The sequence below is a fragment of the Blennius ocellaris genome, assembly GCF_963422515.1.
Source record: "Blennius ocellaris genome assembly, chromosome: 7".
Taxonomy (NCBI): domain Eukaryota; kingdom Metazoa; phylum Chordata; class Actinopteri; order Blenniiformes; family Blenniidae; genus Blennius; species Blennius ocellaris.
The window spans coordinates 20,029,250-20,056,479 of NC_137656.1; the positions used below are offsets into that span (position 1 = coordinate 20,029,250).

Consider the following 27,230-nt stretch of genomic DNA (forward strand, 5'->3'; position numbering starts at 1 on the left):
AGAAGAGATCCCTCCAGGGGGGCGGGTTTTAGAGCCAGCCTCTCTCCTCCAGCCGGAGCAGCTCCGGGGTTCAAACTTTGATGATATGGCAGCTCCTCCACCGGGCCGTGGAAATGCCCTCACGGGCGGACCTGCGTCATTATTGCCCCCCCTTGTCGGTCCATTAGGGGCACCTGAACAGCTACAATGTGTTCTATTTAATATTACGCTGCAGTCTCCTCTTGTTTATTTCCTGCCATGAAGCGGCACTCACGAGAAACCAAAAGCTTTTCGTCACATATTGTTTCAAAGTTCGACTTTCATCATACATTTCACTCGTATTTTAACTTTTTGTTTAAAGTTTCAAACACATTTGCCCTTTTTCTTTTCTTTCTTTCTTTTTCTTTCTTTCTTTTTTTTTTTTAAGTTCAAAGTAGCCAGCATCGCGGAAACACGCACAATCTTTCACACGTGCGCACTGGATGGTTGGAGTCCCGTCACCTCTCGCGCGCTTGCGCGCGCGCTTGGGGAAAGTGCACAAGCTCATAAGCAATCACACAGGAAAGAGCAAAGCGCCACCTGTCGGTAAGTCACCGAACAGGACCTCAATAAAATCTGAACGGAAAGGCAACACGCCGGGTTGTGTGTGAGTTTTATTTATTTATTTTCCTTTCTCTAGTTTTAATCTCAACCTAAGGCCTCAGTAAATGTCACGTTTCACACAGGGATTTCCAACTTGCATTAAAAGAGCCATATACATGCAGGGATTGGTCATACTAACTTGTCATCCATCCATCTAATTTCAATCCAACATCCAGCTTTCTTCTTGCTGCGCCACCATGCACCCCCAACATCATTGTAAAAAATAATAATAATAAAAAAAAAAATCGCATTTCTCACTTCCAAAGGATCATATTGTTCTCGAGCATTTCGACGATAAGAATTCATATGAATGATGGCAGCTAATTCAATGAAGAGTACTAATTATAAGTCAAGACTTGTAATTAGTACTTCTATTGTTATCCATCTTTAGCTGGAAACAGATGCTGTAATAATACAAATGTGCTCAAATCTCAAATTACTAAAATTTTGAGTAAGTATGTGGCCCGGGTGCTGAAGATTTTTTTTTTTTCTGAGTTTGCCTTATTTTTCATTAGAAATATAAATAATTATTAAGGATGAAAATGACATTCACATTATTAAGACATTTTGAACCCTGGGTGTAAAGTAGGGGTAATGGTGACAAACTCATGAACGGAATCGTAATCCTTGGAAATCTCATTCCTGTGATGTTGTTTGGTCACACAATCACACATATTTCAGTATTTCCATTTCAAAAACAATATAATTATCAAAACAAGACGGACTTCTCTGGATTCCTGTAAAATATCACCTATAGACTATTGAGATCTAATTGTCCACTATGTAGTGTGTTATTTGAAACAAAAAACAAAACAAAATATGGCTTATAAATATAAATCTGTTTACCTATTCTTTATTATTTGTCACTTCCGCTAAACAATGTGAAAGTTACCAACTATCACTCACCTGTTGAAGGGTTAAAGTGATGAAATAAACCATAATACACAACTCTAAATGTAAGAGGTATAACAGCCATTTGTCTACATATAAGAACCTACTGACCTGAGTTCAGTTTATATTTTATAAAGCGTAAGCCTCTAATCATGGTTTGAATTGCTTATGGAGCCCAGCAGCTGGTAGCAATAAAATATCTATATGTGACACTGCTTAGAAAATGGAATGAGCTGCTTTCATGTGAGATTATTCTGTTTGTGCCACATGGTTTCTTCAACATTGACTCTCAATAAAAAAAGAATTAGCATCGGTGCTTTACTTGGATTTTGAAATACATGGATGCTATGTGTTTTGTCTGTTTTGCCGTTGAGGCAGATTCAACCAAGTTATTTCTTCCTCTCATGCCAGCAAATATGTTTCATTTGGTATTAAATGTTACCAGTCCACACTTGGTGGTAGCATTCAGTTAACCCTACATATTTTCAGTGTAGTATGAGCGTGCCACCCACTGCAGCTTTATGCAGCAGGGCACAATGACCATCCCATAGTAAACACGGCGACTGATGGTCAGGCCTCGGCCAGTTAACACGTCTTTTTGACGTGTGAGAGAATCTTGAAATACCCAGAGGAAGCTGACGCACGCACAGGGAGAACATGGACACTCCACACAGACAGGGACCCAAACCAATCCTTTCCCCTGGACTTCACAGAGAGACGGATTTCTGAAGACAATAAAAACAGTGGAGATTGGATGGAGGAGCCTCAGATGGATTGCGGTGGCGCTAATGACGTGAGGAAATGCCAGCAGCTCTTCTGCTCTCCGCCTGACCGCCACCCCTGATCCCTCCCCAGCCTACTACATACACAGACTTGTATAAGAACAAGAGACACACACACCAATCTTTATCTCATCTGACTGCTGCTGAAGTGTGTTTAAGACCGGATGTCTGCGGCAATGACCGGGTTGTATTTATGTAGCGGGAGTAAACATCAGTTTAAGGAACGCACACGAGCGTAAGCCTGCATAACATTTTGAAAGAGAAGGGTTTCGCAGCTTGCTCAACGCTACGAGTGTTGAGCACACCAGAGTAAATGTTTACATTAATAAAGTCAATCTGAGCAAGTGTCTTCAGGCAAATCTGTTTATTTCAAACAAAAGGTCTGATGACAGTGCAGAGGGGAAACATTGTCCTATCTAGTGGCTTTGACTGCAACAACGTCTCACGCAGGAAACAAAGAACTGGTCATCAGTGCACATGCACTGCGACCTTGTGACTTCATTGAGGATATACGGAAACTTTAGCTGATGAAGAGCAATGCGAACAGACTCGGCGCAGAAATGGGTTCATATTTGATCAGATTTCAGGCCTGTGTTCTATTAGAATGTCACGTAGAAAAAGCAGCTTCTTAATAATTTAACAGCAATGACGGTAATTATAATTGATTAGAATAATATTAGTGCCATGGCTGATGGAATTAGTAGTCGCAAATTTGTATATTTTGAATAATATATGACCCATTTCTTTTAGACCTATAGTCATGGAGGCCCTTGGTAAACAGGAGATATTAAAGCATAATAGCGTAAACAATATTACCTTAGTGCAGTTGTTCTCAAAGTGTGGACGTGTCTCCCCTGGAGGGATGGCAAAATTACACTTTGAGAAGCCCAGCATTAGTGCATACCTACAAAACACAACGTTTCTTGCTTTTTTTTTTTTTTTTAATATGAGTGGCAGGTTTGTGGTAAACACCAACAGCCATCCTCTCTCACTCTTTGCATGGTTCGAGTCCGGTTAGTTGTTCAAACCACACAGGATGTTTTGAAGGTGAAGGTAATGAAAAAGGAGCACAGACTGTAGCACTGCGGTGGAGGAATCACTGCCACCCAACCCAGGGACTGGAAGCAGCTCGGTCACGGCTGACAGTGACTGCTTGGCCTTTTCCCTTCGTCTCAGCAGGGGGGTGGGGGGGGGGGGTCTCTCACCGGGGGATGTCAGGCAGGTTTTTTTGTTTTTTTTTCTTTCCCCCTTGCACATTGCGGGGTGATGCGTTCGTCACTGCAGGGAGGGTCTCATGAGTCTCATGAGCAGGCTGTGGCTCCCAGATGTCTCTGGCACAGCACCAGCTAACATCAGGTGCGTCTCCACATGGGAACGGAGAGCTGAGACTTTCACTGCTGTGAAAGGGCACAAAGAATTTAATTAACTCACAGTCCACAATGTGTAATAAAAAAAAAAAAAAATCCTCATTTGTAATGGATTCCCAAGGGCAATTAAATGTGTGACATTTACTAGTTTGACACCTCAACTGACCCACAAGCTCTTTGGAGGGCAACACAGAGTAGTCAGTAGTACTCCGAGGCCATTTTCAACCATCAGACGATGGTTTTTAGAAGTGCAACACATTTGTGTTCTGGAATGGGGATGTGAAGGTCAGAGCGATTCTTCATTTAACAACAAGGCCCAGTGTGGCCCAGGGCTTTCAAACTCGCATTTCCACCAAACGATGTGAACAACTCGCTTTAATATGACAATACTATGACCATATTAGTGTGCTATTTTTAACAGTAAACATTTGAATGCTCATCTGTTTTGTTTCATCTAAAGCTGAGCCAGCTATTTACAATTGCAGCCAGTCTAGAATAACAGTTTTGCCTGAATCACAAAAAAAAAAGTGTTTTTTTTTTATTTTTTAAATGCGACTATTCTATCTTCTGAACAGTGAGAAAATTGGAAAAAATTAATGTGGAATGATTTAAGAGTGTGACGACAGGCATTTCCAATGTTGTGCATCATAAAAAGGTCATCACACTGTGACGTCATCACACTGTTACATGCATTAATCCATTTCCACTTTTACATTTTTAGAGCATTTGAACCCCCCCAACATGAACTCCTGAGCTACAAAACGGCTGTATTGAATCATGTACAGTACTTATCATTTGATTAATTCTCATGAACAACCAAAGGACAATCATTCAGATGTGATTTCACCAGAAAGTGGAGATTCTACAAGAGGCATCATACATCCATAAAGTCAAATGAGATGAAAAGAAGGAAATAAGAAGCTTTGACTGTGCCTGTTCAAATGGGACACACCTTGGGATCATTGGCATGAGCTGGCGTCGCCGCCTCGCCTGTTTGGCTGAGAGATCCCACTCTACTGGGCTGTGCTCCTCGAAGGGTCACGGTTATAGAAGTGGGGGCTTTCTGCCCTCCTGACAACACACAGATAAAGTGGCTCAGCAATAACAAGCCAAGACATCTTCGTCCTTAAAGATACACAGTGACTGAGCGCTTGGCGTGGCAAACGGCACAATCCTCGTGGTTTATGCAGTTTTATCAAGTTCAGATACAAGCAAGATGTTTTGAATGAGGTGAAAGCAGACCTGCAAGTCCAGGTGGGAAACGGGTTATGACAAATCCAACTTAATCACAAGAAAGCAAAAAAAAAAAAAAAACAACAACAAACAAGCAGCACCAATGAAAACATGAGTTTGATCCCAGTCTTTATTGTAACAACACAAACAAAACTTGAGTTAATGCCGTTTTTTTTCCAGTGGTATTGGTTTCCCGAAGGTCACGGTCTCCAAATATGGATCATGTAAGCAGGTGACTTAATGACAGGTTTTACATGAAACATGTTACATGAAGAAGAAAAAGAAACAAACAGACAATGGCAGGCAGAATATAATCAGACGGAGGAAGTAGTGTGGATTGACTTTTGGGTTTTTTTTTTTTTATTCAATCCATCGTGATGTAAACTTTGTACATAATTCCTCAGAGTCAAATGGTCTCATACAGCTTCAGTTTCCATTTGCATTCTTTCTACATCAGTGAGCAACAGAGAATGACGCTTAAAAAAAAACAAACACATTTTTACAGTTCCTGTATAGCTCTTCATGAGTATTTACATAAAACATGCTGCATGCCACTGATCTGCCCCCAGGCGCTGTATAGCTGCACGTGTGACTGTGAACCTCGCAGGTCCGTCTCTATCGCCTCCCCGCCGCTAGTCGTCCTGCTTGGCCGGCGGACTTATTGAACTACCGATTCCTAAACGATGGGACGAGTGAAACCCAGGGCACTCAGCGTGGCCGCTGTGTTTTGGCAGCTCGAGACATACCGGCGGTCTGATTGGTGATGTGTGCCAAGCCGGGTAAACTGCTCGCCAGCTTGGCCAGCCCGCCATTGGTGAGCAGCTGGTGGATGGCGGTGGTTTTAGCCACTCCTCCTGCGGAGGCCACGGGAAGCGCTCGGAGTAGAGTGCTGCCGCTGGGACCCGCGGGGCTCAGGACCGGACCCTGGGGTTTCCCGCAAACCGCCTGAGGGTGGAGGAGAAGAGGAAAGAGAACAGGTCGCTCAAGGCTTGAATGTGAATGTGAATGTGCAGGAGAGGAGGAGGCGTTGGTTCTGATGTGTTTTTGAATGAACGGAGCGGTTGATTTAATTGGAAACATGGCACAGTGAGGGCAGCTCATTAGAGGAAGTGTGAAACACTGCCATGGGAAACCTGGTGGGCACTAAAAGACGAGCTGGAACTGTGAGCTTTCAGTGAAGCGTAAACAAAGGGATCTGCAGTGGCTCGTTTAAGGCTACAGATGCATCCCAATTCTTTTAAGATCTATTACAAGGCATTTTTAGTTTTATTCTTTTGAATACAACCATGTAAAAGAAAAGGATCTGGAAAAACTAGGGTCTCAAAATATCATGTTTCATAAAACCTTTGCATTTATAGGTTACAGTTGAAGAAATAACTGACCAAATAATAGATTTTTTGATGGTAATCGAAGTTATTTGAGATGGACCTTGAAGTTCACAGAGAAGCCACATAGTATGAAAAGTTATCTGAAGACACAGGAGGAGCAAACCGCAGATGATCAATGGTCAAAAGACGGGCTGGTCACAGAGCTGCATCAGAACAGATTCATAGGATAATGTCTCGAAGAACCGAATGTGGTGGATAAAGGTTTCAAACACAGCAGGCGACTGCAGCCTCGAGGAGACTAGAAAGTTAAACCACCCCAGAACTAGAGGAGCTTCACGAGGGGAGGACTGAGGTCTGGAGTCAGCAGTGCGGCCAAAACCAGATGTGTGCAGAGAATTACCGGTAAGCTGCCGACTCTTCTGGATAATAAATCTTGTTATTTCTTTGCCCCATATATTTCCATATTTCACGATACGGAATTTTAGATTTTCATGCACTTCCATTGTACGTTCCTTACAAGGCTCACCACAGCAAGTCCTCTGCGACATTCACCATAAACCAAACATTGAAGGTCAATGCAACCAACTGATGAGATTCATTAAAATAACACAAAATGTGGATCAATAATGACGGCTTCACTTGTTTGAAAAAAAAAGTGTCATCATGTATATAGCATGCTCTACTATAAAAGTGATTGTAAGCTCAGAACTTGTAATCACCGCTGATCAATATGCCGTCAGGAAAGTCCCAGGTTTGGATGTGGAGTTGGATGGAGTAAATGTAAAAGATGAATGGACTGTCTAATCCCTGCTGTAACACTATCGATCTCGAAACAAAGATAAAATTACATGATTCTGATTTAGAAACTGAGTACAACCCAAGTGTCCAGCATCTGTTTATCCTGAAAGCCATGATGATGGTTGAAATGATTTGTGATTTATTTTCTTTCTTTACCGGTAATCTAACTTTTTGGCATTGATGTATTAAGGAAAAAGTCCACTAAAATATTGTTTTATGCAAACACACCGAGTTGGTTGAAATATTATAAAACCACCAGTCTAATCTGAAATATTTATACTTCAAGAGATGGACAAAAAAATGCTAGAATAATGTTTTATGAGTGAGAGAACATATTCATTGTGTTGATTTTACAGTAAAAATACCACGACGGACCTTGAAACGTTTGTGGGATCAAATCAAATCCCAACCTTATCAAGCTTTTGTTATCAAAACTAAAGCTCTCTGTGGGGGTTACCTGGGTGCTGCCAGTGTTGGCTGCTGTCGAGGGCAGGTTAGGTGCTTTGGTGACGATCTCCTGAAGACTGAAACTTAGGCCTTGAAGCAGACTGCTGGCGGAAGGCGCTGCACACAAACACGAGACAAAATGAAACGATCGAAACTAAAACCCAGTGAATAAATGAAGTTCAAATCAAGATGAAGTGCATCCCCAACAGATAGGAGAAAACATAGCATGCCCCCCCCCCCCCCCCCCCCCCCCCAAGCCTCAAATCCTGCCTCAGGAGTAAAGCTGATGAACAGACACAAACAGTTATGTCCAAAGGTTTGGGTCAGTGACAGACAGCAATGGCGCAAGAGGAGATCAATGAGGATGTTTGTCAAAATAAAAAGGTCCTGACAATTTGTTCCAATCCAATGTTTATACTTGATTTGCCGCCGTAATAAAGCGCTCAGGAGTTGCCCGGTGTGCTGAAACGACTGCGTCTGAGATCAGATGCACAGCTGAGAGTGCAAACAGGTGTGCGAGGCAGGACAAGACAGAGATACCTTGGGCAGTAGCTGGAGCTTGCGCCTGGACTGGTGTGGAGGGCCCTGACACCATGCAAGGCTGCACGCTGCTGAATGAGCCGGAGCCTGGGGACAGGGCACCAGACACCTCTGAGAGACTACCAGACCTGCAGTGACACACATAACCACCAGTCTACTCAGGAGCTACCCCAGCAAATGGTGTTTGGTCATCACTTCACTAGCCAACTCCGAGTACACCCTTCATCAACCCTCTGCTCTGCACCGCACACGCTTTTGTCCAATAGAGTGAGAGTGAGTGTGGGAGTAGGTAAGGTCAGGGGTTTGAATGCTGTGTGTGGCCCCGCTGCTTGGCTTACCGCTGGCCGGTCAGAAGTCCAGAGAGCTCCTTGGCTCCGGCAACAGTTTGTCCCACTGACACTGTTAAGGGCTTTCCAGAGACCCCCACTGTGTGCAAACAGAATATCAACAAGATCAGACATTCAACCTCGGGAGATTCAGAATGCATGGAGTGACCAAGACTGAACCACTCCAGAAATAGCTGAGGGCTTAAGCTCATCCACAAGCGTAGGACACATTTCAGGAATAAAAACTTGAGGACGAAATCTCAAAATGATTGTATGCACCACATGCAACTTACTCCTAAACAAAACAGCAATCAACACATGCAGACATAAATGTCAAGGCAAGTGTTTTTTTTCCATTCAAAAACATCATTCTCCAAATTACAGAGCTTTGAGCTGTATTTTAATGTCCTGAACCAAGATCAAGAAGACTGTGTTCGTTATTCGGTGGCAGTATTGAGAGAACTATAGATACTGCAAGTAGAGGAGTGCGTGAGCTGCAAGAGGTCTGATATGACATGTGGATGAATCCGGACAAAACCCCACTAGAACATAGTTGAAGAAGAAAAAAAAGAATCACATCGAACTGTAAATAGAAAATCAGGATGACATTATAGACCACTCGAGGCCAGAACCTGTATTATTTAACAACAAATGTGTCTCCTCTGTATTCTCCACAGAGAGTGATGGCGGAAACTCGTTTCTTACCTTCATGTGGAGCCGGGATGATGGCGCCCCCTGCTGACTCATTCTGAGAAACAATGGTGACCTTGATCTTCGCCCTCTTTGACGCTTTGCTTGGCGTGGGACTTGGCGCCTGCCTCCTCTTGCCATGAGAGCGCAGCTCATCCCTGTCCAGGCCCTCCATCTGATCACTGGTCACTGGCACTGCACCACACAGAAAAACACACATAAACTAACAAAATCAATGGCATACAGAAGAACTTTTTTTCTTTTTTTAATCTGTGGTGTTTAATCTTTATGTGACCTTGCCTGATGATAGAACATACATTTTTACCAACTGAGTCAATTGTAAGACAAGATAAAATGTATTACATGAAGCAAAGGATAATTCCAAAACATTACACTGAGTGTGTTTGAAGCAGTCGAGTCGACCATTACGCAAAATGCAAAGTGGAAGTAAAGAAAAGAGAGTGATAGGGATAGAGGAGCGAAGGGCAAGAACAGAAGAGGGATAGACACTTACCAAAAATACAAGGAGGAGTGCCAGGAGGAAGATTTTTCCTCACAAGCATGTTTTGTTTCATAAAAGCGGCAAACTGAGCTGGAATGGATTGGAAAAAAAGCCGGAAAGGGAAAGTTGCAGGAAGAGAAAAGACAAGAAGATGAAAGGAAAGTGTTACAGTCCCGTCCCATCTTGCCCCGTCAGACGTCGTGACCTGATAATCTCTTAAAAAAATGTTTTGAATAAAATCTTACGCAATCGTTTCACATTATCGCAGCTGCTCTACCTTTGCAAATCTTGCCTTACGCTGAGGTGAATGCCTCATTATAACATTTCTCAGATAAACACGTGGGGCCCCAGTGACAGCTGTGCACACACGGGTACCAAGGACCACTGTGCATTCAGATGCTTGTGAACGCTCGCAGTGCGTTTCCTGTCAACTAACCTTGTGCCTGCTTGTGAGTGAGCACCGTGCCCGAGCGCTGCATGTGAGTCTTGAGGAGCTGAGTCGCTGTGATCAAACTGGACTTCTGAGCTGGAGACAGGCCCGACGTCTTGGGTTTGGGACTTGAAGTGGGACTGCTGCAGACACTTGAAAGATCCTGCAGGAAAATATGTTAAACTTAAATCAAAATTGAGCCATTAATCTCAGTTTCAGGGCACATAAACACACTATAAAAGCCAGTTTATTAACCCTCTCCTTAAGAATACTAATTCAGGTGCATCACTAAATTTAACACACAAAGATTGCTTCTCTTCAAAGACAAGTGCAAATATATATCACAAAATTTCTGTGAAAAATTCAAATGATAAAAAAGGTTGTTTTTTTAAATCAGATCAAATTGAAACAACTTGACACGTTCCCTCTAATGGAAGAACATCACTTGTAAAATACCACATTGCCCTAATTTCATCTTTCATCTGCAACTTAGTTTTATCCTATTACTAACAGCAGTTTGAAATTCAATAGATGTGAACGAGACACACGGTGGTTATTGGTTCTCATCACACAGTGGGAATATACCTGGTACGAGTTCCTGTTAAGCTCGGGGGCCTTTTATTGTGGAGTTTACATGTTCTACTGGTGCGTGAGTGAACATTTCCCTGAGCCATGAATGTGTCAGTGTGTCTCTCTGCATTTGTCATCCTGTGTAAGACTGGTTCAGCATATACCCCGTCTTTACTCAGAGCTGGGACTAACTCAAGCACCCAGTGACCCTGAGCTGGAATAATACCCTATTGAAGCCTTTGCGATTCATCAAAATGAATAAAATGAGGAGATGTCCGACCTCTGAACCCGATGGTGAGATGGGAAGTCGAAGCGCAGGAGAAGAAGGTCGTCCTCTTTCCATATCAAAGGGAAGCTCTCGCCGAGGCCTTTTCTTCTTCTCGGTGTCCAGGTCCCTCATCTCCCCAGAGCTGTGACTGTGTCCCTCTGAACGTGTCAGAACGCCCGTCAAGAAATCTGCTATCTCATCCTGAAAGCCAAGCAGAGAGCAGCATGAAAATTGAGATCAAAAACAATGTTTTATTGTTTAAATTCACCTCTACTTTACCAGGAAGTCTCATAAAGATCAAGATCTTTTTTTGCAAGGGAAACGTGACCAAGCTAGCAGCTATTAAAAATCAATAAATAATGTGGAACACACATAAGACAATAAAACACAGATGATCAGAGTACATACAAAGAAAACTTTCTGGCGTCAAGACACTGACCTGGACACAGCGATCCACCATTGTCTGTGTCAGCCCGTCTGATTTCATCTTCGCTGAAAAGATTCTGTGAAGGGATAAGAGTTTATCTACGGCGTAATCATTCAGACTCCATTACAAAGGACGAGATACGAGATGATGTCGGACTGACCTGAGGTTGTCGTCAGCTCCTCCCACCACCACCATGCTGTTGTCGGCCCTCAGCTTCTCTCTGAACTCTTCCATGCCCTCAGTGGTGCACTGCAGAGCATTCTGGCCAATCACAAACAACACCGGGGTCTTCATGTCCAACAGGGGGTCGTCCACATCCTGGGGAAAAAAGAAAAACCACAACACAGCAGCAGTTATCATCTTCATCAATAATGAGATGTTTCCACTGGCTCCTACTCAGGCTCACTCGACTTGACTCTACTTGCCTTGCCTCTGCACGTCTCGGCGTCAGTCGTTTTCCATTACAATATAGTAAAATCCACCGTGTACAAGTAATCACCCCCGATATGATGGGAAGCAAACGTTCATTGGAAATCAGCTCAAATAATAAATTAAATATTATCTATGTTTATGTGCTTATTAATATCATTACAAAATGTTGACTGGTACGATCACGCAACACTGTCAAAGTACACATCAACGTACCTGATGGCAGGGACTGATATGGAGTGGAAAAACGTCAAAAGTGAGCAGAGTCAAGCCGAGTAAGGCTGAGGAGGAGTAAGTGGAAAAGCTCCATAAGAAGCAAGTAGAAGAAAATGCAAGCTCTTACCCCTCTCGGTCCGTTGACTGTTAGCAGAGGGAAACCAAGACACACAACCGCTGTCAAATACTCCATGAGGGATACCTGTAACCACAGATCCAATGAATTTTAAATATTGCCGACAGTGGAGATTACACAGCCTCATAGAGATTAATATGAAGTCTTACGTGACATGCGATGAGGGCACCGGCGTTCCAGCCGACCAGGATTATGGGTTTGTGGGGGAAGTGACTGTGAACCTGGAGGGGTCACATTAATTACATAATCAGTGGGGTACAGACAGAAAATCAAGCATAATCACACCAGCAACATGATAAAAGTGGATGCTACAGTTTGAGTAACATTAGTCATCAAACATCATATCGTTACAGCACATGTATATATATTTCATTTAATAAACGATATTCCCAGTGTGCATCTTCAAAACAGACCAGGCAAAACCAAGTACAGGTATTTCACAAAACCGCTCTTCGGTTACAATGACAAAGTTGCCAAAAAACTGTTTTCGTACCTCCATGACCTTGGCTCTGACTGTACATAACATGTGCTCCAGACACTGGGTGATGCCAATATTGGCCCCACTGTTCAAATGTGTGTGCACTGGAATAACCTGAGACACAAACAGATGCTTTAGACACGTGAAAATGTTATCGCTGTTTTTGTTTTTCATCCACAGATTTCAGTGCAACGTATTTCAGACCTTTCCTAAACAGGAGAGTTGTGACTGCCAGAATCTCATTCGCCGTGACGCAGAGAGGACGAGATTGGTCGGGCTCGATGGCGCAATCAGGATAAGTGGGGAGCCGGGAAGCTTACACTGTCCCGCGAAGAGGAAACAAGAGGACGATGGTGAAGCAATGAGGACAAGTCATTCGATAAGTGTTTCTTTTGGGGGGAATCAAAATGAGTCATGATGTTACCGGTTTGTTTTGAGACAAAACTCCCACAGCTGGATCCCAAGGGCGTTTCAACAGCAGTGACAGGGCCTCCGCGCTCGGGGCTCCCGTCTTTGCCGATGACAGCAGCATTCGGTCTATCAGCGAGGGCAGCTTGACACACAAGGAGAGGAAAACGATTCACCTCACACAAATCTGATCACTACACATCTGTTATTCCTCTTTATCAGCTGTAGCTTCTATACCTTGCTTTTGAGTGTCTGCAGCACATCCAGGTATGCAGCGAGCATGGGAAGGCTCAAGGACTCGATCATGGTGGTGTGCAGCCACTGAGTCAGCTTGGTGTCCCAGTTCACGCTGGCGAGAGCGTGCCGCACCTTTCTGGCACACTTATTGACGGCTATCCTCCGCAAAATCGGCTCATTCGAAGTCTGCGGGAAACCAGAGCACACCAGTAACGTGATTAAAACATATTTAATAGGATATTGTCAATTATGCCGCTTTATTCTCCAAAACACAACAATAAGTGTCATCATGCCAATCTAGCAAACAATTCGATGGCATTCTGAAGTTGTAAAAAAAAAAATCTCTCATGCCAAAAACTGAAATTGAAAAAATATTAAAAAAAAAATACAAATAAAAAATTACATTTTCATTAGCCAGACGGGCGAGTCGTTCTGCCTGCAGAGCTTTGACGGCCTTGTTGAACAACTTGTTCTGAACCACTGACCACCCCGTCCTGAAAGAGGAAAACAAAAGCGTGTTTAAGCAATGTGCTGCAACTCAGGATCATTCAGTACTAATTATATTCCAGATCACCGTTTCACAATCTGGTCCTGCAGCTTTTTACAAAGTGTCTACGTGTTTTATGCAGTACTCTGGTCCAAACAAAATTAAAACTGAATAAACAAAGTGAGGATGTGACCGAAATGTACAAGAGATATCTGCTGTAATGATGAATCTGTGAAATAACTTCCAGACCAATGTTTTCCGCTTAGCGCAATTCAACACAATGCACGTGGGATTATTTCTCCTTGAATTTTCACCAGCTAAAATTCACTGGGGAAGAAAAAAACAAAACAACCCATAAACAAAGCAGGCTTCAGATTCTATTGGTGCAGAAACAGTTTATGATAAACTGCAAGCACATGGCACTAAATCCTATTTGGTGTGAGCTACATTCCGACATAAATAACAATTAAACCAAACTGCTTTGCACAAGCACAGCGAGCTACTTTTTAACCAAACTTGGCACATTTGTGTGTCACACAGCACGGATCATATGCCAGCACTCACACGTCACATATGAACAACACAAATGCAGCTACGGCGCATTCAAGTTGAACCAATCATGAAGAAAGTGAACACAACCGTATGGTTCACATCTACTTTCTGTGTTGGAACAGGGAGATGTCCCTCCATGCAGGGTCGCGACTACCCATTGTAATCACAAAGAGCCACTGTTAGATATGCGAGTGTTAAAACACACCAATATTATGATTAAAAAAAAACCCCACAGATCATTCTGTGTGTTTACTTACTTGTTTATGTGTTCCTCCCAGTCATCCGGTGGTGGGGGGTTCTCAGCAACCGTGCGAGCAAACAGGACGTGCCGCTCGCACTCTTTCATCACACTAAGCGCCTTCTGGTTATCATACAGAGGAACAGGGTTCGGAGTGACTGTGTCTACATCTATATTGGATTCTGAATCTCTGTAGACAAAGAAAAGATAATCAAATCACTGGTTACCATCTCAAACTAAAAATGTATATCTCCTCCTGTCAGTTTATGATCGATTCGGGATGACTCACGATACAGCTTCAGACTGACGACGAGACGAGGGGACGAACAGCGTCCTTGTGGGCCGGGCGCTGCTGGCGTCAGGATGGGCGTTCCAAGGTTTGGCATAGCTATGGTCCAGAAATACCAGGTCTAACTCTCTTTCGTGTGCCGACAACTGGAAAAGTAAGGACGTGCCCATCTTGCGCGCTGATGTCTGGAAGTCCTTATCCCCACCACGATGCATAGTCTACCTCGGCCCCAAAGGGCCCCAAGATGTCATTAACGACTCGTGTGGATACACGCCACTGCTGGGAAAGGAGACATGATCATTCTTTTGTTTTAAATCAGCGTTACATGCAAAATAAAGTCCAAATTATTAACTTGTTACCCATGGAGACAAGCTTCATGTGTGCTGTTTTGACACATAATGAGTTTATGCTTAACTGTACAGTTAGTCAGTTTCCCATTAGATGTTTCATGAAGTCAATGAGAATAAACACATGAAGGGAAGCACCGTTACCAAAACTTCTGATGCTATTGTGTTTGCAAAATATGCTTATTCAATGTTTCCATACATCTGATGCTTTTCATGTACCATTTATTTGGTGGAAATCACACAAGAACGTTCCTAATATATTTTGAGTTTACAAAGCTACCAGCTGTGTCTCGTCTTTTTGATTTGAGGACAGAAAAGTTTCCTTCTAAACTTTTACATCTCAGGCCATCTACAGGGATAAAACACCTAACGGTGGGGAAAACGTTTTTCTATTCAGTAATATACTGATATACTATTGTTTATTTCTATAATCATCTCACGTGTACTATCTGACCCTGTCATTGTGGTGTCTGTATAAATGTGTCTCCACTCGTCTTATGGCCACCCACAAACCTAAACTCAATGGTAGAAGATCACAACTAGTGTCTCAATTACCCTTTACAGCAAAAACCCAGAATTTGTTATTGCTGAATGGTATTTTCCGCACTATTAATGAAGCCTCTACCTTGTATACAGGGCGTGGATACTGTCACAACACGAGCTATAATTACGTCACATTGCAGTGGAGTTTTAAAGTACGTAAGTCGCCCGAGATATATTCATGTATCCGGTAACATTATAGTATTGATTTCTAATACACATTAAGCGCATGAATTGATATTTTTGGCAAAAATAGTCCATGGAGGACTAATCGACATCATCTCTGACAATTATGCGTGCAGTTGCTTCGTGTTAATGAGCACCACCCCACGTCTTTTATGAAGCCCACAAACATTAACCGCAGTTATTTTAGCAATACAGAGATCCAACGTAAGATTCTGTTGAGGACATAAAAACGTAAAGCCCCTCGGAACATTCATGAACAGCAGCGTGTAGGCGGCGGGATGGCCTGGCTCGCTAATGTTATCCTAGCATGCTAAAGGCTAACTGCAGCGTACTCCTTCTTACCTTTGTGTTTGGGTTACTCCATGTTTACCGTGAATCTTAGCACTTCTATTCACAACAAATCGATAATGGTACGTGTTCGTTTTATTTATTTCCCATAAATTCGTAACTTTAAATGATTCTATTGAACATAAATAAGCGGTGCGTAGCCGCCTCACTTCCTTTTGTTGTGCGATTTGGTTGCCATGCCATTCCCAAAGTCCCCCTTTACTATGCGCCAAAAATAATTAGCAGGTAGGGGCGTTATTTCTACCAACCTGGCAACCCAGCCTGCGCCGCGCCTGCGTAAACACAAAGTAGGAGTAAGTTTGGAACGAGCTGACTTTATCTATGGGGCTGACGAATCAATTCACAACACCTCAATCAAGGATTATTGCTTCAGAAAAAACGAGAAAGCTTATTTTGAACAATCTAAATTCACACATTTAACATTTAGTAGCCATTTACACCACGGGAAAAACAGGGGTTTTTTGTTTTGTTTTTTTTAGATATTATGTTATCTCTAATATCATAACTCATACCTTTGTATTCTGTTTTTCATTTAAAACATCTCGCAGAAATCCCATAAACAAAAGGTTATTTCTTATGAAAGCTTTTCTCATTCCATCATTACCTCATACAAACTGCAGGTTTTTTTAAACGGAGACATGAAGCTTTGTGTTAAAATATAAAGGAGCTAATTTGTAGTCTGTTAAGGAAACGAGAGCATTTTCCATGAATGAATAGCATATAATAATAATAATAATAATAATAATAATAATAATGATAATAATAATTATAAGAAGAAGAAGAAGAAGAAGAAGAAGAAGAAATTATGAAAATATTTTTCTCTCAGAAAACTAACATCAAGATCATTTTCATTTTACACAAAACATTTTTCATAAAAATGCCTGCAAAAATACCTGCGACTACTATTGCATCTCTCCACAAAACAGCACAACAGCTGTAAACATCCTGTGGATATTATCTATGTCACCATGTCTTTGTACTCCTAACTATTGGTAGGACACTCCAGATCATCCTGACAAGCTCATCCAGACTGTTTCTTCCTCACGCTATCAGTTAATACTAGTGCTTTCAATCAAAATTAACTAATTAATTGCACAATTTTCTGTAATTCATTGCGATTAATTGCATTGTTTTTCTCCTGAAGACTGAAGCTTTTAATAGATATTTATTGAGGGAAAACCATGGAATTAATGTGGACTCAACACACAGAGACTATATTTAAATTCAAAGGCGAGCTTTGCATGAAACTGTTTCTCTCCAAGATCAGCAAAATAATAAAAACATAAATTAATTAATTAATAAACGTCTAACATAAGTCTGGGTTTTGCTGCAGAATTACTACTGTGGTAGTAAAATTCTGCTATTCAGAGTAAAGCTAATGACTTTCACTTTCTCAATCATCTGCCAGGGAACTTTAAAAGGGGAATCTTTCTGCCTTAATATTATTCCACTAGTGTTGTGCTGCTCTGTGGTCACAGTGCTGGGCCCAGAGATGCTGCACATACTGCTGCTCGGGTAAGGGCGTTTAAAAAAATCCAAATAAACAAAACCACGCTAATTTATTTTTTTTATTTTTTTTTATATTTCATTTTAATTTCATATCAATTAATTAAATTAACGCGTTATTTTTTTTACAGCACTAGTGAATAAATTAATAAACAGCTCAAAAATCACCCCATTACCCCAGTTAACACCTGGATATGAAGGATGAGAATTGTTGGAATTCGTACCTGTGTTCCCCTGAATTCCTGCATGTTCGTTTGATCCGGGAGAGGCAGAAAGAGAGTGTTAATTTCTTCAATAATGCATTTAATAATCACACAAACAAGAGTTTACAAAAATGCATATCAGATTATACAATGCTACAAAATTCCATATATCAGAGATTACATCTATACGAGCTCGGACCATTCTTCTCTGCAGACCCAAGAATACAGACCAGGTTTACAATGAAGAAGGGCCCCGTTGCAACGCGGGGTTCATATTTATACATTTGCATACGACACCTCAACCTCACATTGGTCAGTTCCTCGTGATGTATGCGTTGCTATGGTGAAGTCGCTATTCCTTTGTCTCCAAAACTGCTTAAAACTGGTTTTACTCAAAGCTTGTCGTTCCGTGGGACCAAAGTGACCTCTGACCTCTTATCTGTTCCAATCTTACCTTGACCATGAATTGTGCAGAATGGAGCACTGAGGAGACATCGCCAACCAACTTGGGATGTCCCTGAACATTAATTTACAGCTTTGTTTTTCCCAACTTTAGCAGTGGGAGAAATCCCAGCTGTGTAGGAAGATAACAATACAATGTGTTCAGTTGTCTCACAGAAATCAAATGTTTAACTTGTATATTCCTTCAATTCCCCCTTTTGACCTCTGACCACAGAGGTCAATAATTAGCATCAATACCATTACATCTATTAGGCACTCTTCATATAATAGAGTTCATATGTAAGCAAAAGCAACAATCATATACTCAAATAGCAACATACAAAACTTTTAAATGATGGTGACTTGGCACGTCACATGACAGAGAGGAGTGCTCTTTCATCTCCTCTCTTGCTGTCGTCTACTTCTCTGTGTTCTTCTTACTTCGATGTACAGGGGTAGACTGCCCTGACAACCTGACTCTCACACAGGGATTATTCTGCCCTTTCACGTGTGGAGCCGTCTCCTGGATCAGCCGATCCAGGGGCAACTTGCTTCAGATGGTCGGAGGTCTCCTGTAGAGTGCAATGTGGTTCTCCTGCTGGAGTACACTGCGACAGATGGTACCAGGTGTCTCCTTTGCCACTCAGCCGAACAGCATGAGACGTCCTCTCGACGACCTTAAACAGACCCGTCCACCTGGGCTCGGACCACTTCCTCTTTATCACCTTGAGAAGTACCCAGGGGCTGGTGTTGGGGATCTCAGCCGAGTCCCCCTTGCTGCCGGTCCCGGCAACCTGTGCAGAGAACCGAGATTCCAGACATCTCAAAACTTTAAAATACTTCCTCTGTTGCAGGAACGGAGGAGGGTCTTCCGTGCCGGTTCCTGCTCCTGGACCTGGAAACTGTAGTCCTCTCTGCAGTTCAAACGGGGTGAAACCTGTCTGGGAATTGACAGAAGAATCTGACAGCCATTAATGCAATGGGCAGTGCACTTACCCAGTCCATCTTGGTGTCATGACATATCTTACCCAGCTTCGTCTTTAGGTTTCGGTTCATCCTTTCTACTTTTCCCTGTGATTGTGGGTGGTATACTGTTCCAAAAGCATGTTTTAATCCCATCATTTTCTCAACTGCTTGTAGGTCTTTGTTCTTGAAATGTGTACCGTTATCTGACCTGATGCGACGAGGGAACCCATGTGTAGGAATATAATGATTTACAAATGCTTTGATGACAGCTGTTGCATCCTCTTTTTTACATGGATAAGCTTCCACCCATCTGGTGTATGAATCCACTACCACTAAGAGATATCTGTTTCCTTTACATCTATCTCCCATGTCTGTGAAATCAATGATCACTTCTTGTCCCGGTAGAGTTGGTAAACTAAATTTACCAGCTGATGTCTTAATTGATGGTTTAACATTAAAAAACTGACATACTTCACAATCTTGTATGTATGTCTGAACTGTTTCCTTCATGTACGGGTGCCACCAGTGTGACAATCGTGACATTACCTCTGTTTGACCCAGATGTGCTGGTCCATGTGCTTCAGCTATGAGATCTTTTAACAGACCTGCAGGTGGTATTGGCTGGTTCTCCAGTCCGGTCCACAGTCCATCATCCTGCCTCCGTGCTCCATGCTCCAGCCAGCCCTGTCTCTCCTCCGGTGCTGCCGCCTCCTGTTGTGTTTTTACTGACTGGCGGGTAATGTGGTCATATGGTTGATTAATCAGTTTGTGGTTGTCAGTACTTACAATCATCTGCAGTTGAGGTGAATATCCTCCTGCATCCTTTGCAGCCTGGTCTGCAGCGTTGTTTCCTCGTGAGATGTTTGTTTGAGTCTTGTCATGCCCTTTACATTTCAGTATTGCTACTGTGGAGGGTTTGTGAATAGCTTGCAGTAGGTTTATTACATCATCATGGTGTTTTACCGGCTGACCTGTTGTGGTTTTAAATCCTACTCTGAGCCATGCTGGAAGATCAATATGAACAACACTATGTACATATGCGGAATCTGTATAGATGTTTACATTTTTTCCTTCTGCTAGTGTCAATGCTCTGATCACTGCTACTAGTTCAGCTCTTTGGGCTGACTGCGGACCTTCTAATCTTCCTGCTTCTAGCACTTCATGTTGCTCAGTTGTTTCGCTTTCAATTACCACAGCATATGATGCTTTTAAACCATCAGTTTCATGTCTGTAGCAACAGCCATCAGTAAACAAAGTCATGTCTGTTTCCTGCAGTGGGGATGTGTGTAAATCTGGTCTGAGTTTGTTGTCTTGTTCGGTTTTTTCTGTGCAACAATGGGGTTCTCCTTCTGTGAGCTCATCTGCCATATTCACTCCTTCATGCGTGTACATTATATGTGGAGCAAAAACAGTTTTAGACATGTTGTTCTGTCTTTGTGACGACATTGTAAACGCATTGCTTGTGACGAATGCTGCTACACTGTGCGACGTAAGGACATGCAAGGTGTGATTTAGAACAATATGTGCAGTTTTCTTAAGGATTTTTGTAAGTCCTGCTGCATATCTGGCACATGGGGGTTGTTTGTCCTCTGTTGAATCTAAAATGACACTTGTGTACATTATTACACGACGTTCTCCCCCTTGTTTCTGAAAAAGCACAGAAGCAACTGAATGTGGTTGTTCAGAAACATCCAGATAAAATGGTTTGCTATAGTCAGGAATTGCCATGTCAGATGCCTGGGAGAGAGACTGTTTCAAGGTGACAAATGATTCCTCCGCTTCATGTGTCCAATCTAAGATTCCGTTAAGATTGCGCATTCCAACCTCTTGGACCATCGACCGAAGATGGTGTGTATGTTCAGCAAAGTCAGGAATAAATGAACGGCTGTAGTTTGCTAATCCTAAAAAAGATAGCATGTCTTTGACTGTGTTCGGCTTTGAATGATGCAAGATGGATGTCTTGTGTGCTGATGCAATACCTGTGCCACGCGATGATACCAGACGGCCAAGAAACGACACTGTTGGACGACAACACTGCAACTTTTTTCTTGAAACCTTAAATCCCTTTTCATGGAGAAGTAAAAGAAGAGCCTGTGTTGCCATCAAACAAGTGGAGGCATCAGGAGCAGCAAGCAATAAATCATCAACATACTGCACCAGAAGAACTCCTGGAGGTAGTTCTAAATCTGACAGTTGCTGTCTGAGAACTTTATTGAAGATCCCAGGAGACAAGACAAAGCCTTGAGGAAGTCTGTCATAGGTGTATTTTTTACCTTGATATGTGAATGTGAACAGTGGTTTCACCTGATCTGCTAATGGCAGACAGAAAAAAGCATTAGCCAAATCTATACAAGAGAAATATTTATGTTCAGGTGAGAGATGTGACAACGCAGTATGTGGATTCGGTACAGGTGTGGAGGCTGTAGATACAATATTATTTATGGCACGAAGATCATGTACCATGCGATAAGTACCTGCCTCCTTCTTTTTCACCGGTAGAATAGGTGTGTTCCATCCTGTGTCAACTGTTGGGATAACTACGCCAGCTTGGATAAGACCCTGTAGCGTGTCTGCAATCCCCGCCTGTCCCTCAGGACTGGTGTTGTACTGCGGTAGAAAGATGGGATTGGACACAGAGACAGAAAAAGATACCGGTTCCGCAGACTTGCAGAAACCAACATCAGTAGGGCCTGATGACCATAGAGAAGATGGAAAAGCATCCAGAATCTCCTTGGCACTTTCATGGTCATCTCTCTCTCTGCCGTGGTCCCTCTGAATGAGGTGATGACGGAGAGTAGAAGACACGACGTATGACATCTCAATACTGTACATTTCACATGAGGGCGAAAAACTCACCATGGGAAGCGTGGTCACCATCCAATCAGAGGCATTTTTGGCTTGACGCATCATAGGACCCAGATCTTTTGCCTGATGTGATGTACTAATTTGCATAGTTATGTGTGGATATGCCTCACCTGAGTGTCTGTACCACTCTACCTGCTCTTCAGTGAGGTCTACTCCTAAAGCTACTCCTTGCTTTCCTACATACAGTGTTTTTACAGTTAATGGCCACACATGTTCATTTATTACTTGTTCAAAATGTTCTTCATATGTTAAATCTGAATCTCTGTCATAAAACAATGTGCAATGGTATGGATCTAAGGGACCTGTATAAGGATTCAAAGATCTAATCCAGGGCAGCCATTCACAATAGGTCTGCATCATTGTTTCAAAACCAGAGTCACCAGGGTCCAGTTCAGCCCAGTAGATGTCAGCGGTCTGTGGCATGTTCCCCTCATACAGTTCAGGTTGATCGATGGAAGTCACGATGCCGTTGAAAGGTGTTGGATCAGGACCAACAGAACATCGATGTTCAGTGCCATCTGGAAACATCAATGAAAGGCCGTCTGCTGAGCATTTTATCATTACTGCCAGTTTCAACAAGAGATCTCTCCCCAGGAGATTCACGGGACAGTTTTGTGAAAAAATGAAGTTGTGTCTGTGTGTTTGTGATGACACAGCAACATCAGTCAGTTCAGTTAGTGGCAGTCTTTGTGGGATCCCCGAGAAACCTACTAATGGTACAGAGTCTTTGGTCAGCCTGGTGCCCGCTGGTAATTCTCTGATTGATGAAAATCGAGCACCGGTGTCCACCATGAAGCGCAATGGCTGTCCGTTTACCGTAACCATGAGACAAGGGTCTGCCAACGCCCCCTTTCCGGCTTCCCGTGGGCCCTTTCAGAAATGAGGTTGTTGATTCCACCCGAGGACTGGAGCAGCTTCTGGGTTTGGAGCGGCGTGGAGCTGAGTGGGTGGAGTTGGCTGTGTCGGCTGCATAGGAGTCTGCTCACACCCCGTGCCAGGCCATGGTGGTTGAGGGATGTATGGAGGATATCCCATCTGTGCTCCGTTTGGACATTTCCTTGCCCAGTGACCTGGTTGTCCACAAATCAGACAGTTATTGTGAGGTGGTCTGTTACCTGATTGTGTCCCGAATCCTCTTCCTCGACCTCTGGGTTGAGGAGACCCCAATTTCTCAGCTGTGATCTCATCGGTGGCGGTGCCATCATTTGCATTGGTGCCTGGAGGGCAGGGACCTGTGGAGCTTGAATGCACTTCTCTGCATTTTTTCCTGCTTTACTGCGCTCTGAGTGTGTTTTCTTCTCATTTTCCAGCTGCATGCGCATCAGTTGTAATTTTAACTTTTCTACCTCACCCTTTTCTTCCTCTGCCTGTTTCATGTGTCTCATAAAGTGGTGAGTGAAATGTGTTGTCCATCTGGTGTCGTCAGCCGTATGCATGTCAGGATTGGCTTCCATCGCCTCCCGTACAGGTGGTGGTACGCCTCTTAGTACAGCTGATCTGAAAGAGAGAAGAAGAATAGGGGTGGAGCTGGGGTCAACTCCCGTTCTATCAATCCAATCCGCTCTGGCCCTTTTAACAAATGCCAGTGCGTCTTCTCCTTCCTTGGGGCGATACTGACACTCTGCAATAGGAGCAAGAGAAACAGGATAAAGTTTACGCAATGCATCACCAACTCTTTTTCCCATTTCACTGGTAATTGGGTGCTCATTTGTTACAACAGTGATGTCAGCTTCTTGTTCAAATGCATTCATTTCTGACACAGTCATTGTTCCTCCTAATAAAGCGCGCAGATCACCTAACGCCATTACAGCGTGACCAGTGGCAGACACAACAGCCTGCATCCACTTGCTCCCACCCTGTGTCAGAGGGGGGAGTTTCTCCTTGATGCAGTTAAGGTCCATGGGTTTCCAAGGTTTGTAGTCATAAGAATGTCGATCCTCATTCCAAACCATTGGAAGTTGCAGATTATGCATGTCCCCGACAGTGGCGCTCATATTTACAGGAGATGAGCTCCGGACTCCTGGTCTATGATGCATGGACCGCGTAGATGGTCCTGCTTCAGTCTGAAACAGAGGCTGAAATGTTAGCGGCTGACCGCAGTCAGAGGGTGTTTTCAGGGTTTTCTGTGTGTGAGAAACATGTTGAACTCTCCTTTGAGGTGAGCTGCTACTAGATCGGTTGCGATGTTGTGTGGACTGCCAGATGTAGTTCACATCTGCGCTGCATTGTGAAAGTGGTGGTGGTGAAATGCTACGTGTTCTGCGTCTCTGTTGCATCTCTTTCTCATATCTAGCCCCTAAGTTGACTGACTCCCTGTGACCTTCTTCCTGAATGTGTGGACGTGTTGTTGGTGATCTGTGGTAGCTGAGTGGTGCTGTAGAACCTTCATAATCAACATCCAATGTGCCATTGTTAACATAAAGTGTGGGCATTTGTGTAGCTGCAGAGGGTGCAGAGTGAGTGTGCAAATCACTCCGCTGCTCAAGATAAGGAGGAGGAGGGGGTGGGGGGGCAGGAGTCTCCACTCCCTTGAGGGAGGGGTAGAGAGACAGGCTGGTCTGGGTGCCCCGAGCTTCCGGATGTGCAGGCTTTTGCAACTGTGGAGCGGAGGGAACCATTCTCTCTCTCTCTCCACTGGACGTATCCTGTAAAGACTTAGACAGACTCGCATGAACACCTAGTGAATGGGTCAACCCTTGCATTTCTCGCAACTTCTTAATTCTTTTCTTCGATCCCCAATTCCTTTTTTTCTTTTCCCCTTCGTCCTTACACATTCTCTGCACACATTTCTCAACCTCTATCAGTGTTTTAAACACATCATATTTACTGCAATTAACAGGAAATAAACCTTCTCTCTGCCATTTTTCAACACTTACCTTAGTCTTCTTTTTCACTTTCTCAGCCTTCTTCCTTGTACTTTCAGAACTTCCCATCTGATTAAATACCCTCTGCAATTGATCCCCCACCGTCATTTCCAATGTAGGCACATTTCCCCAGTCGAACCAATCTCTCTCTCGATCAAACTCACCGTCCATTTTTTACAGTTGTAATGTTTGACCACATGCAGTTCGAACAGACACACTATTCAGATCAGATGTTTGGAAAAATAAAAAATAAAAAATAAAAAATAAAAAAGATCTCCCCTGTTTGCTCGCTGTAAGCTGTCTTGAGGAGAAAAGAAAAATGAGGGAGAAAATGCTAATTCTCTCTCTCAGGTCTTTCTCACTACAACCGTGTGCGGGGCAGATCAACACTCTTATTACCCTTTGGAATGCGTACACACACACACACACCTGCACACGCACACACACAGTCCAAGCACCAACTGACCCAGACAGCCTGCTGCACAGCCTGTCTGCCCTCAGCCAGAGCTCAATCAGTATGCGTGGATTTGGCACTATTGCAACCACTGAGATTTTGTGCATATAGACAATTATTTCTTCAATGGACACAGACTTAACAGTTTCCTTGAGACAAATTTAACAAACAGACAATAATTGTCTCACTCACTCTTACAGCAGCTTTTAAAATATCCCGGACTTCACACAGTTTTTCATTCACTCTCACTTTCACACTTCTCAACACATGATTAAACAAACAGCAGCGCGTCGAGTGTCCTTCACTCTTTGGTGCGCTCCAGCCTGTTACTACCAGGCGATCCAGCACCGAACCTATACTTTGACATGCCAGTCTGGGTGTCCGAATCCCTATTAGAGAGGCTACAACCTCTTACTTTTAGGTGCTCCGACACCGGACCTTTATTTTGACATACTAGTCTGGGAGTCCAGATCCCTATTAGAGAGGCTACAACCTCTGCGGCTACAACCGCTTAATTATAGTGCTCCGACACTTTTTAATGTCTCTGGTATATGCAATTTTATCTCATGCCAAATATAGCTTCTAAATCTGAGTTAAATTTAACAATTATTTTACAGTGTAGAATTCAAACAACCGGACTCAAACTGAAGACTTTTCAAAAGGCGTCTTCTTACCTTCAATTGTGTGCACTGTTGAGTCCGGCCACTGAAATCCTCCACCTCTCTACAACCTCTCGTCGGATCACGTCGGGGTCACCAAACTGTTGGAATTCGTACCTGTGTTCCCCTGAATTCCTGCATGTTCGTTTGATCCGGGAGAGGCAGAAAGAGAGTGTTAATTTCTTCAATAATGCATTTAATAATCACACAAACAAGAGTTTACAAAAATGCATATCAGATTATACAATGCTACAAAATTCCATATATCAGAGATTACATCTATACGAGCTCGGACCATTCTTCTCTGCAGACCCAAGAATACAGACCAGGTTTACAATGAAGAAGGGCCCCGTTGCAACGCGGGGTTCATATTTATACATTTGCATACGACACCTCAACCTCACATTGGTCAGTTCCTCGTGATGTATGCGTTGCTATGGTGAAGTCGCTATTCCTTTGTCTCCAAAACTGCTTAAAACTGGTTTTACTCAAAGCTTGTCGTTCCGTGGGACCAAAGTGACCTCTGACCTCTTATCTGTTCCAATCTTACCTTGACCATGAATTGTGCAGAATGGAGCACTGAGGAGACATCGCCAACCAACTTGGGATGTCCCTGAACATTAATTTACAGCTTTGTTTTTCCCAACTTTAGCAGTGGGAGAAATCCCAGCTGTGTAGGAAGATAACAATACAATGTGTTCAGTTGTCTCACAGAAATCAAATGTTTAACTTGTATATTCCTTCAGAATGAATGCATGTGCACTTTTCAACTTATCTTGCACGTTAAAGTTACACATACAGCACTCATCCAGAATGGTTCAATTGCTACTTAAATTTTTCTTTTAGCCTTTGGATGGCAATATTATGCAACACTTTCTCCCAGTTATGGTTGTTTTTTTCCCCCCTGTTTTATTACACTATTGGCTTTATTACATTTAAAATGAACACAATTGTTAGTTACATCATTGGAAGATATTAACTTGTTTATGTCGCTAAACAAATTGAACTTTAACCATTGCACTATGTGTAAATTATTTATTGCAAAAGTGGCTGGTGCCAGCCAGCAAAGCTTGACCTTAGATTTTTCACCCTACAAAAATGGTTAGACAAGGACACAAACAGCACACACAGTCATTTTTTAAATCAGGATCATTTGTCTGA

General features: G+C 42.9%; 1 protein-coding gene across 6 annotated transcripts; it reads right to left on the reverse strand.

Annotated features, from left to right (window-relative positions):
• Positions 1 to 2,747: 2,747 nt before the first annotated feature.
• Positions 2,748 to 16,265, reverse strand: kansl3 (KAT8 regulatory NSL complex subunit 3). Of its 6 annotated transcripts, none has more exons than XM_080500158.1 (22): positions 16,106 to 16,265; positions 14,691 to 14,966; positions 14,421 to 14,591; positions 13,528 to 13,618; positions 13,125 to 13,310; positions 12,904 to 13,032; positions 12,684 to 12,800; positions 12,495 to 12,593; positions 12,151 to 12,222; positions 11,993 to 12,067; positions 11,381 to 11,538; positions 11,233 to 11,296; positions 10,806 to 10,994; positions 9,962 to 10,118; positions 9,538 to 9,615; positions 9,039 to 9,218; positions 8,346 to 8,433; positions 8,008 to 8,135; positions 7,478 to 7,584; positions 5,641 to 5,839; positions 4,614 to 4,732; positions 2,748 to 3,691 (listed from the first exon to the last, which is right to left on the reverse strand). In XM_080500158.1, exons 2-22 carry the CDS (start codon positions 14,903 to 14,905, stop codon positions 3,686 to 3,688), a joined length of 2,628 nt encoding a protein of 875 aa, XP_080356284.1. In that variant the 5' UTR covers positions 14,906 to 14,966; positions 16,106 to 16,265; the 3' UTR covers positions 2,748 to 3,685. The 6 variants fall into 6 exon arrangements, with proteins under 6 accessions (XP_080356284.1, XP_080356283.1, XP_080356286.1 ...); XM_080500157.1 differs by having other exon boundaries at positions 14,691 to 14,969; XM_080500160.1 differs by lacking the exon at positions 12,495 to 12,593 and having other exon boundaries at positions 14,691 to 14,969.
• Positions 16,266 to 27,230: the final 10,965 nt, after the last annotated feature.

Excerpts from the sequence above, each read along its gene's own strand:
- kansl3 (XM_080500158.1), bottom strand. The coding sequence starts at position 14,905 with ATGCATCGTGGTGGGGATAAGGACTTCCAGACATCAGCGCGCAAGATG. Across the intron at positions 14,592-14,690 it reads CGTCAGTCTGAAGCTGTATC|AGATTCAGAATCCAATATAG; the intron begins GTGAGTCATCCC and ends CTTTGTCTACAG. Across the intron at positions 11,539-11,992 it reads CAGTCAACGGACCGAGAGGG|GATGTGGACGACCCCCTGTT; the intron begins GTAAGAGCTTGC and ends TTTTTTCCCCAG.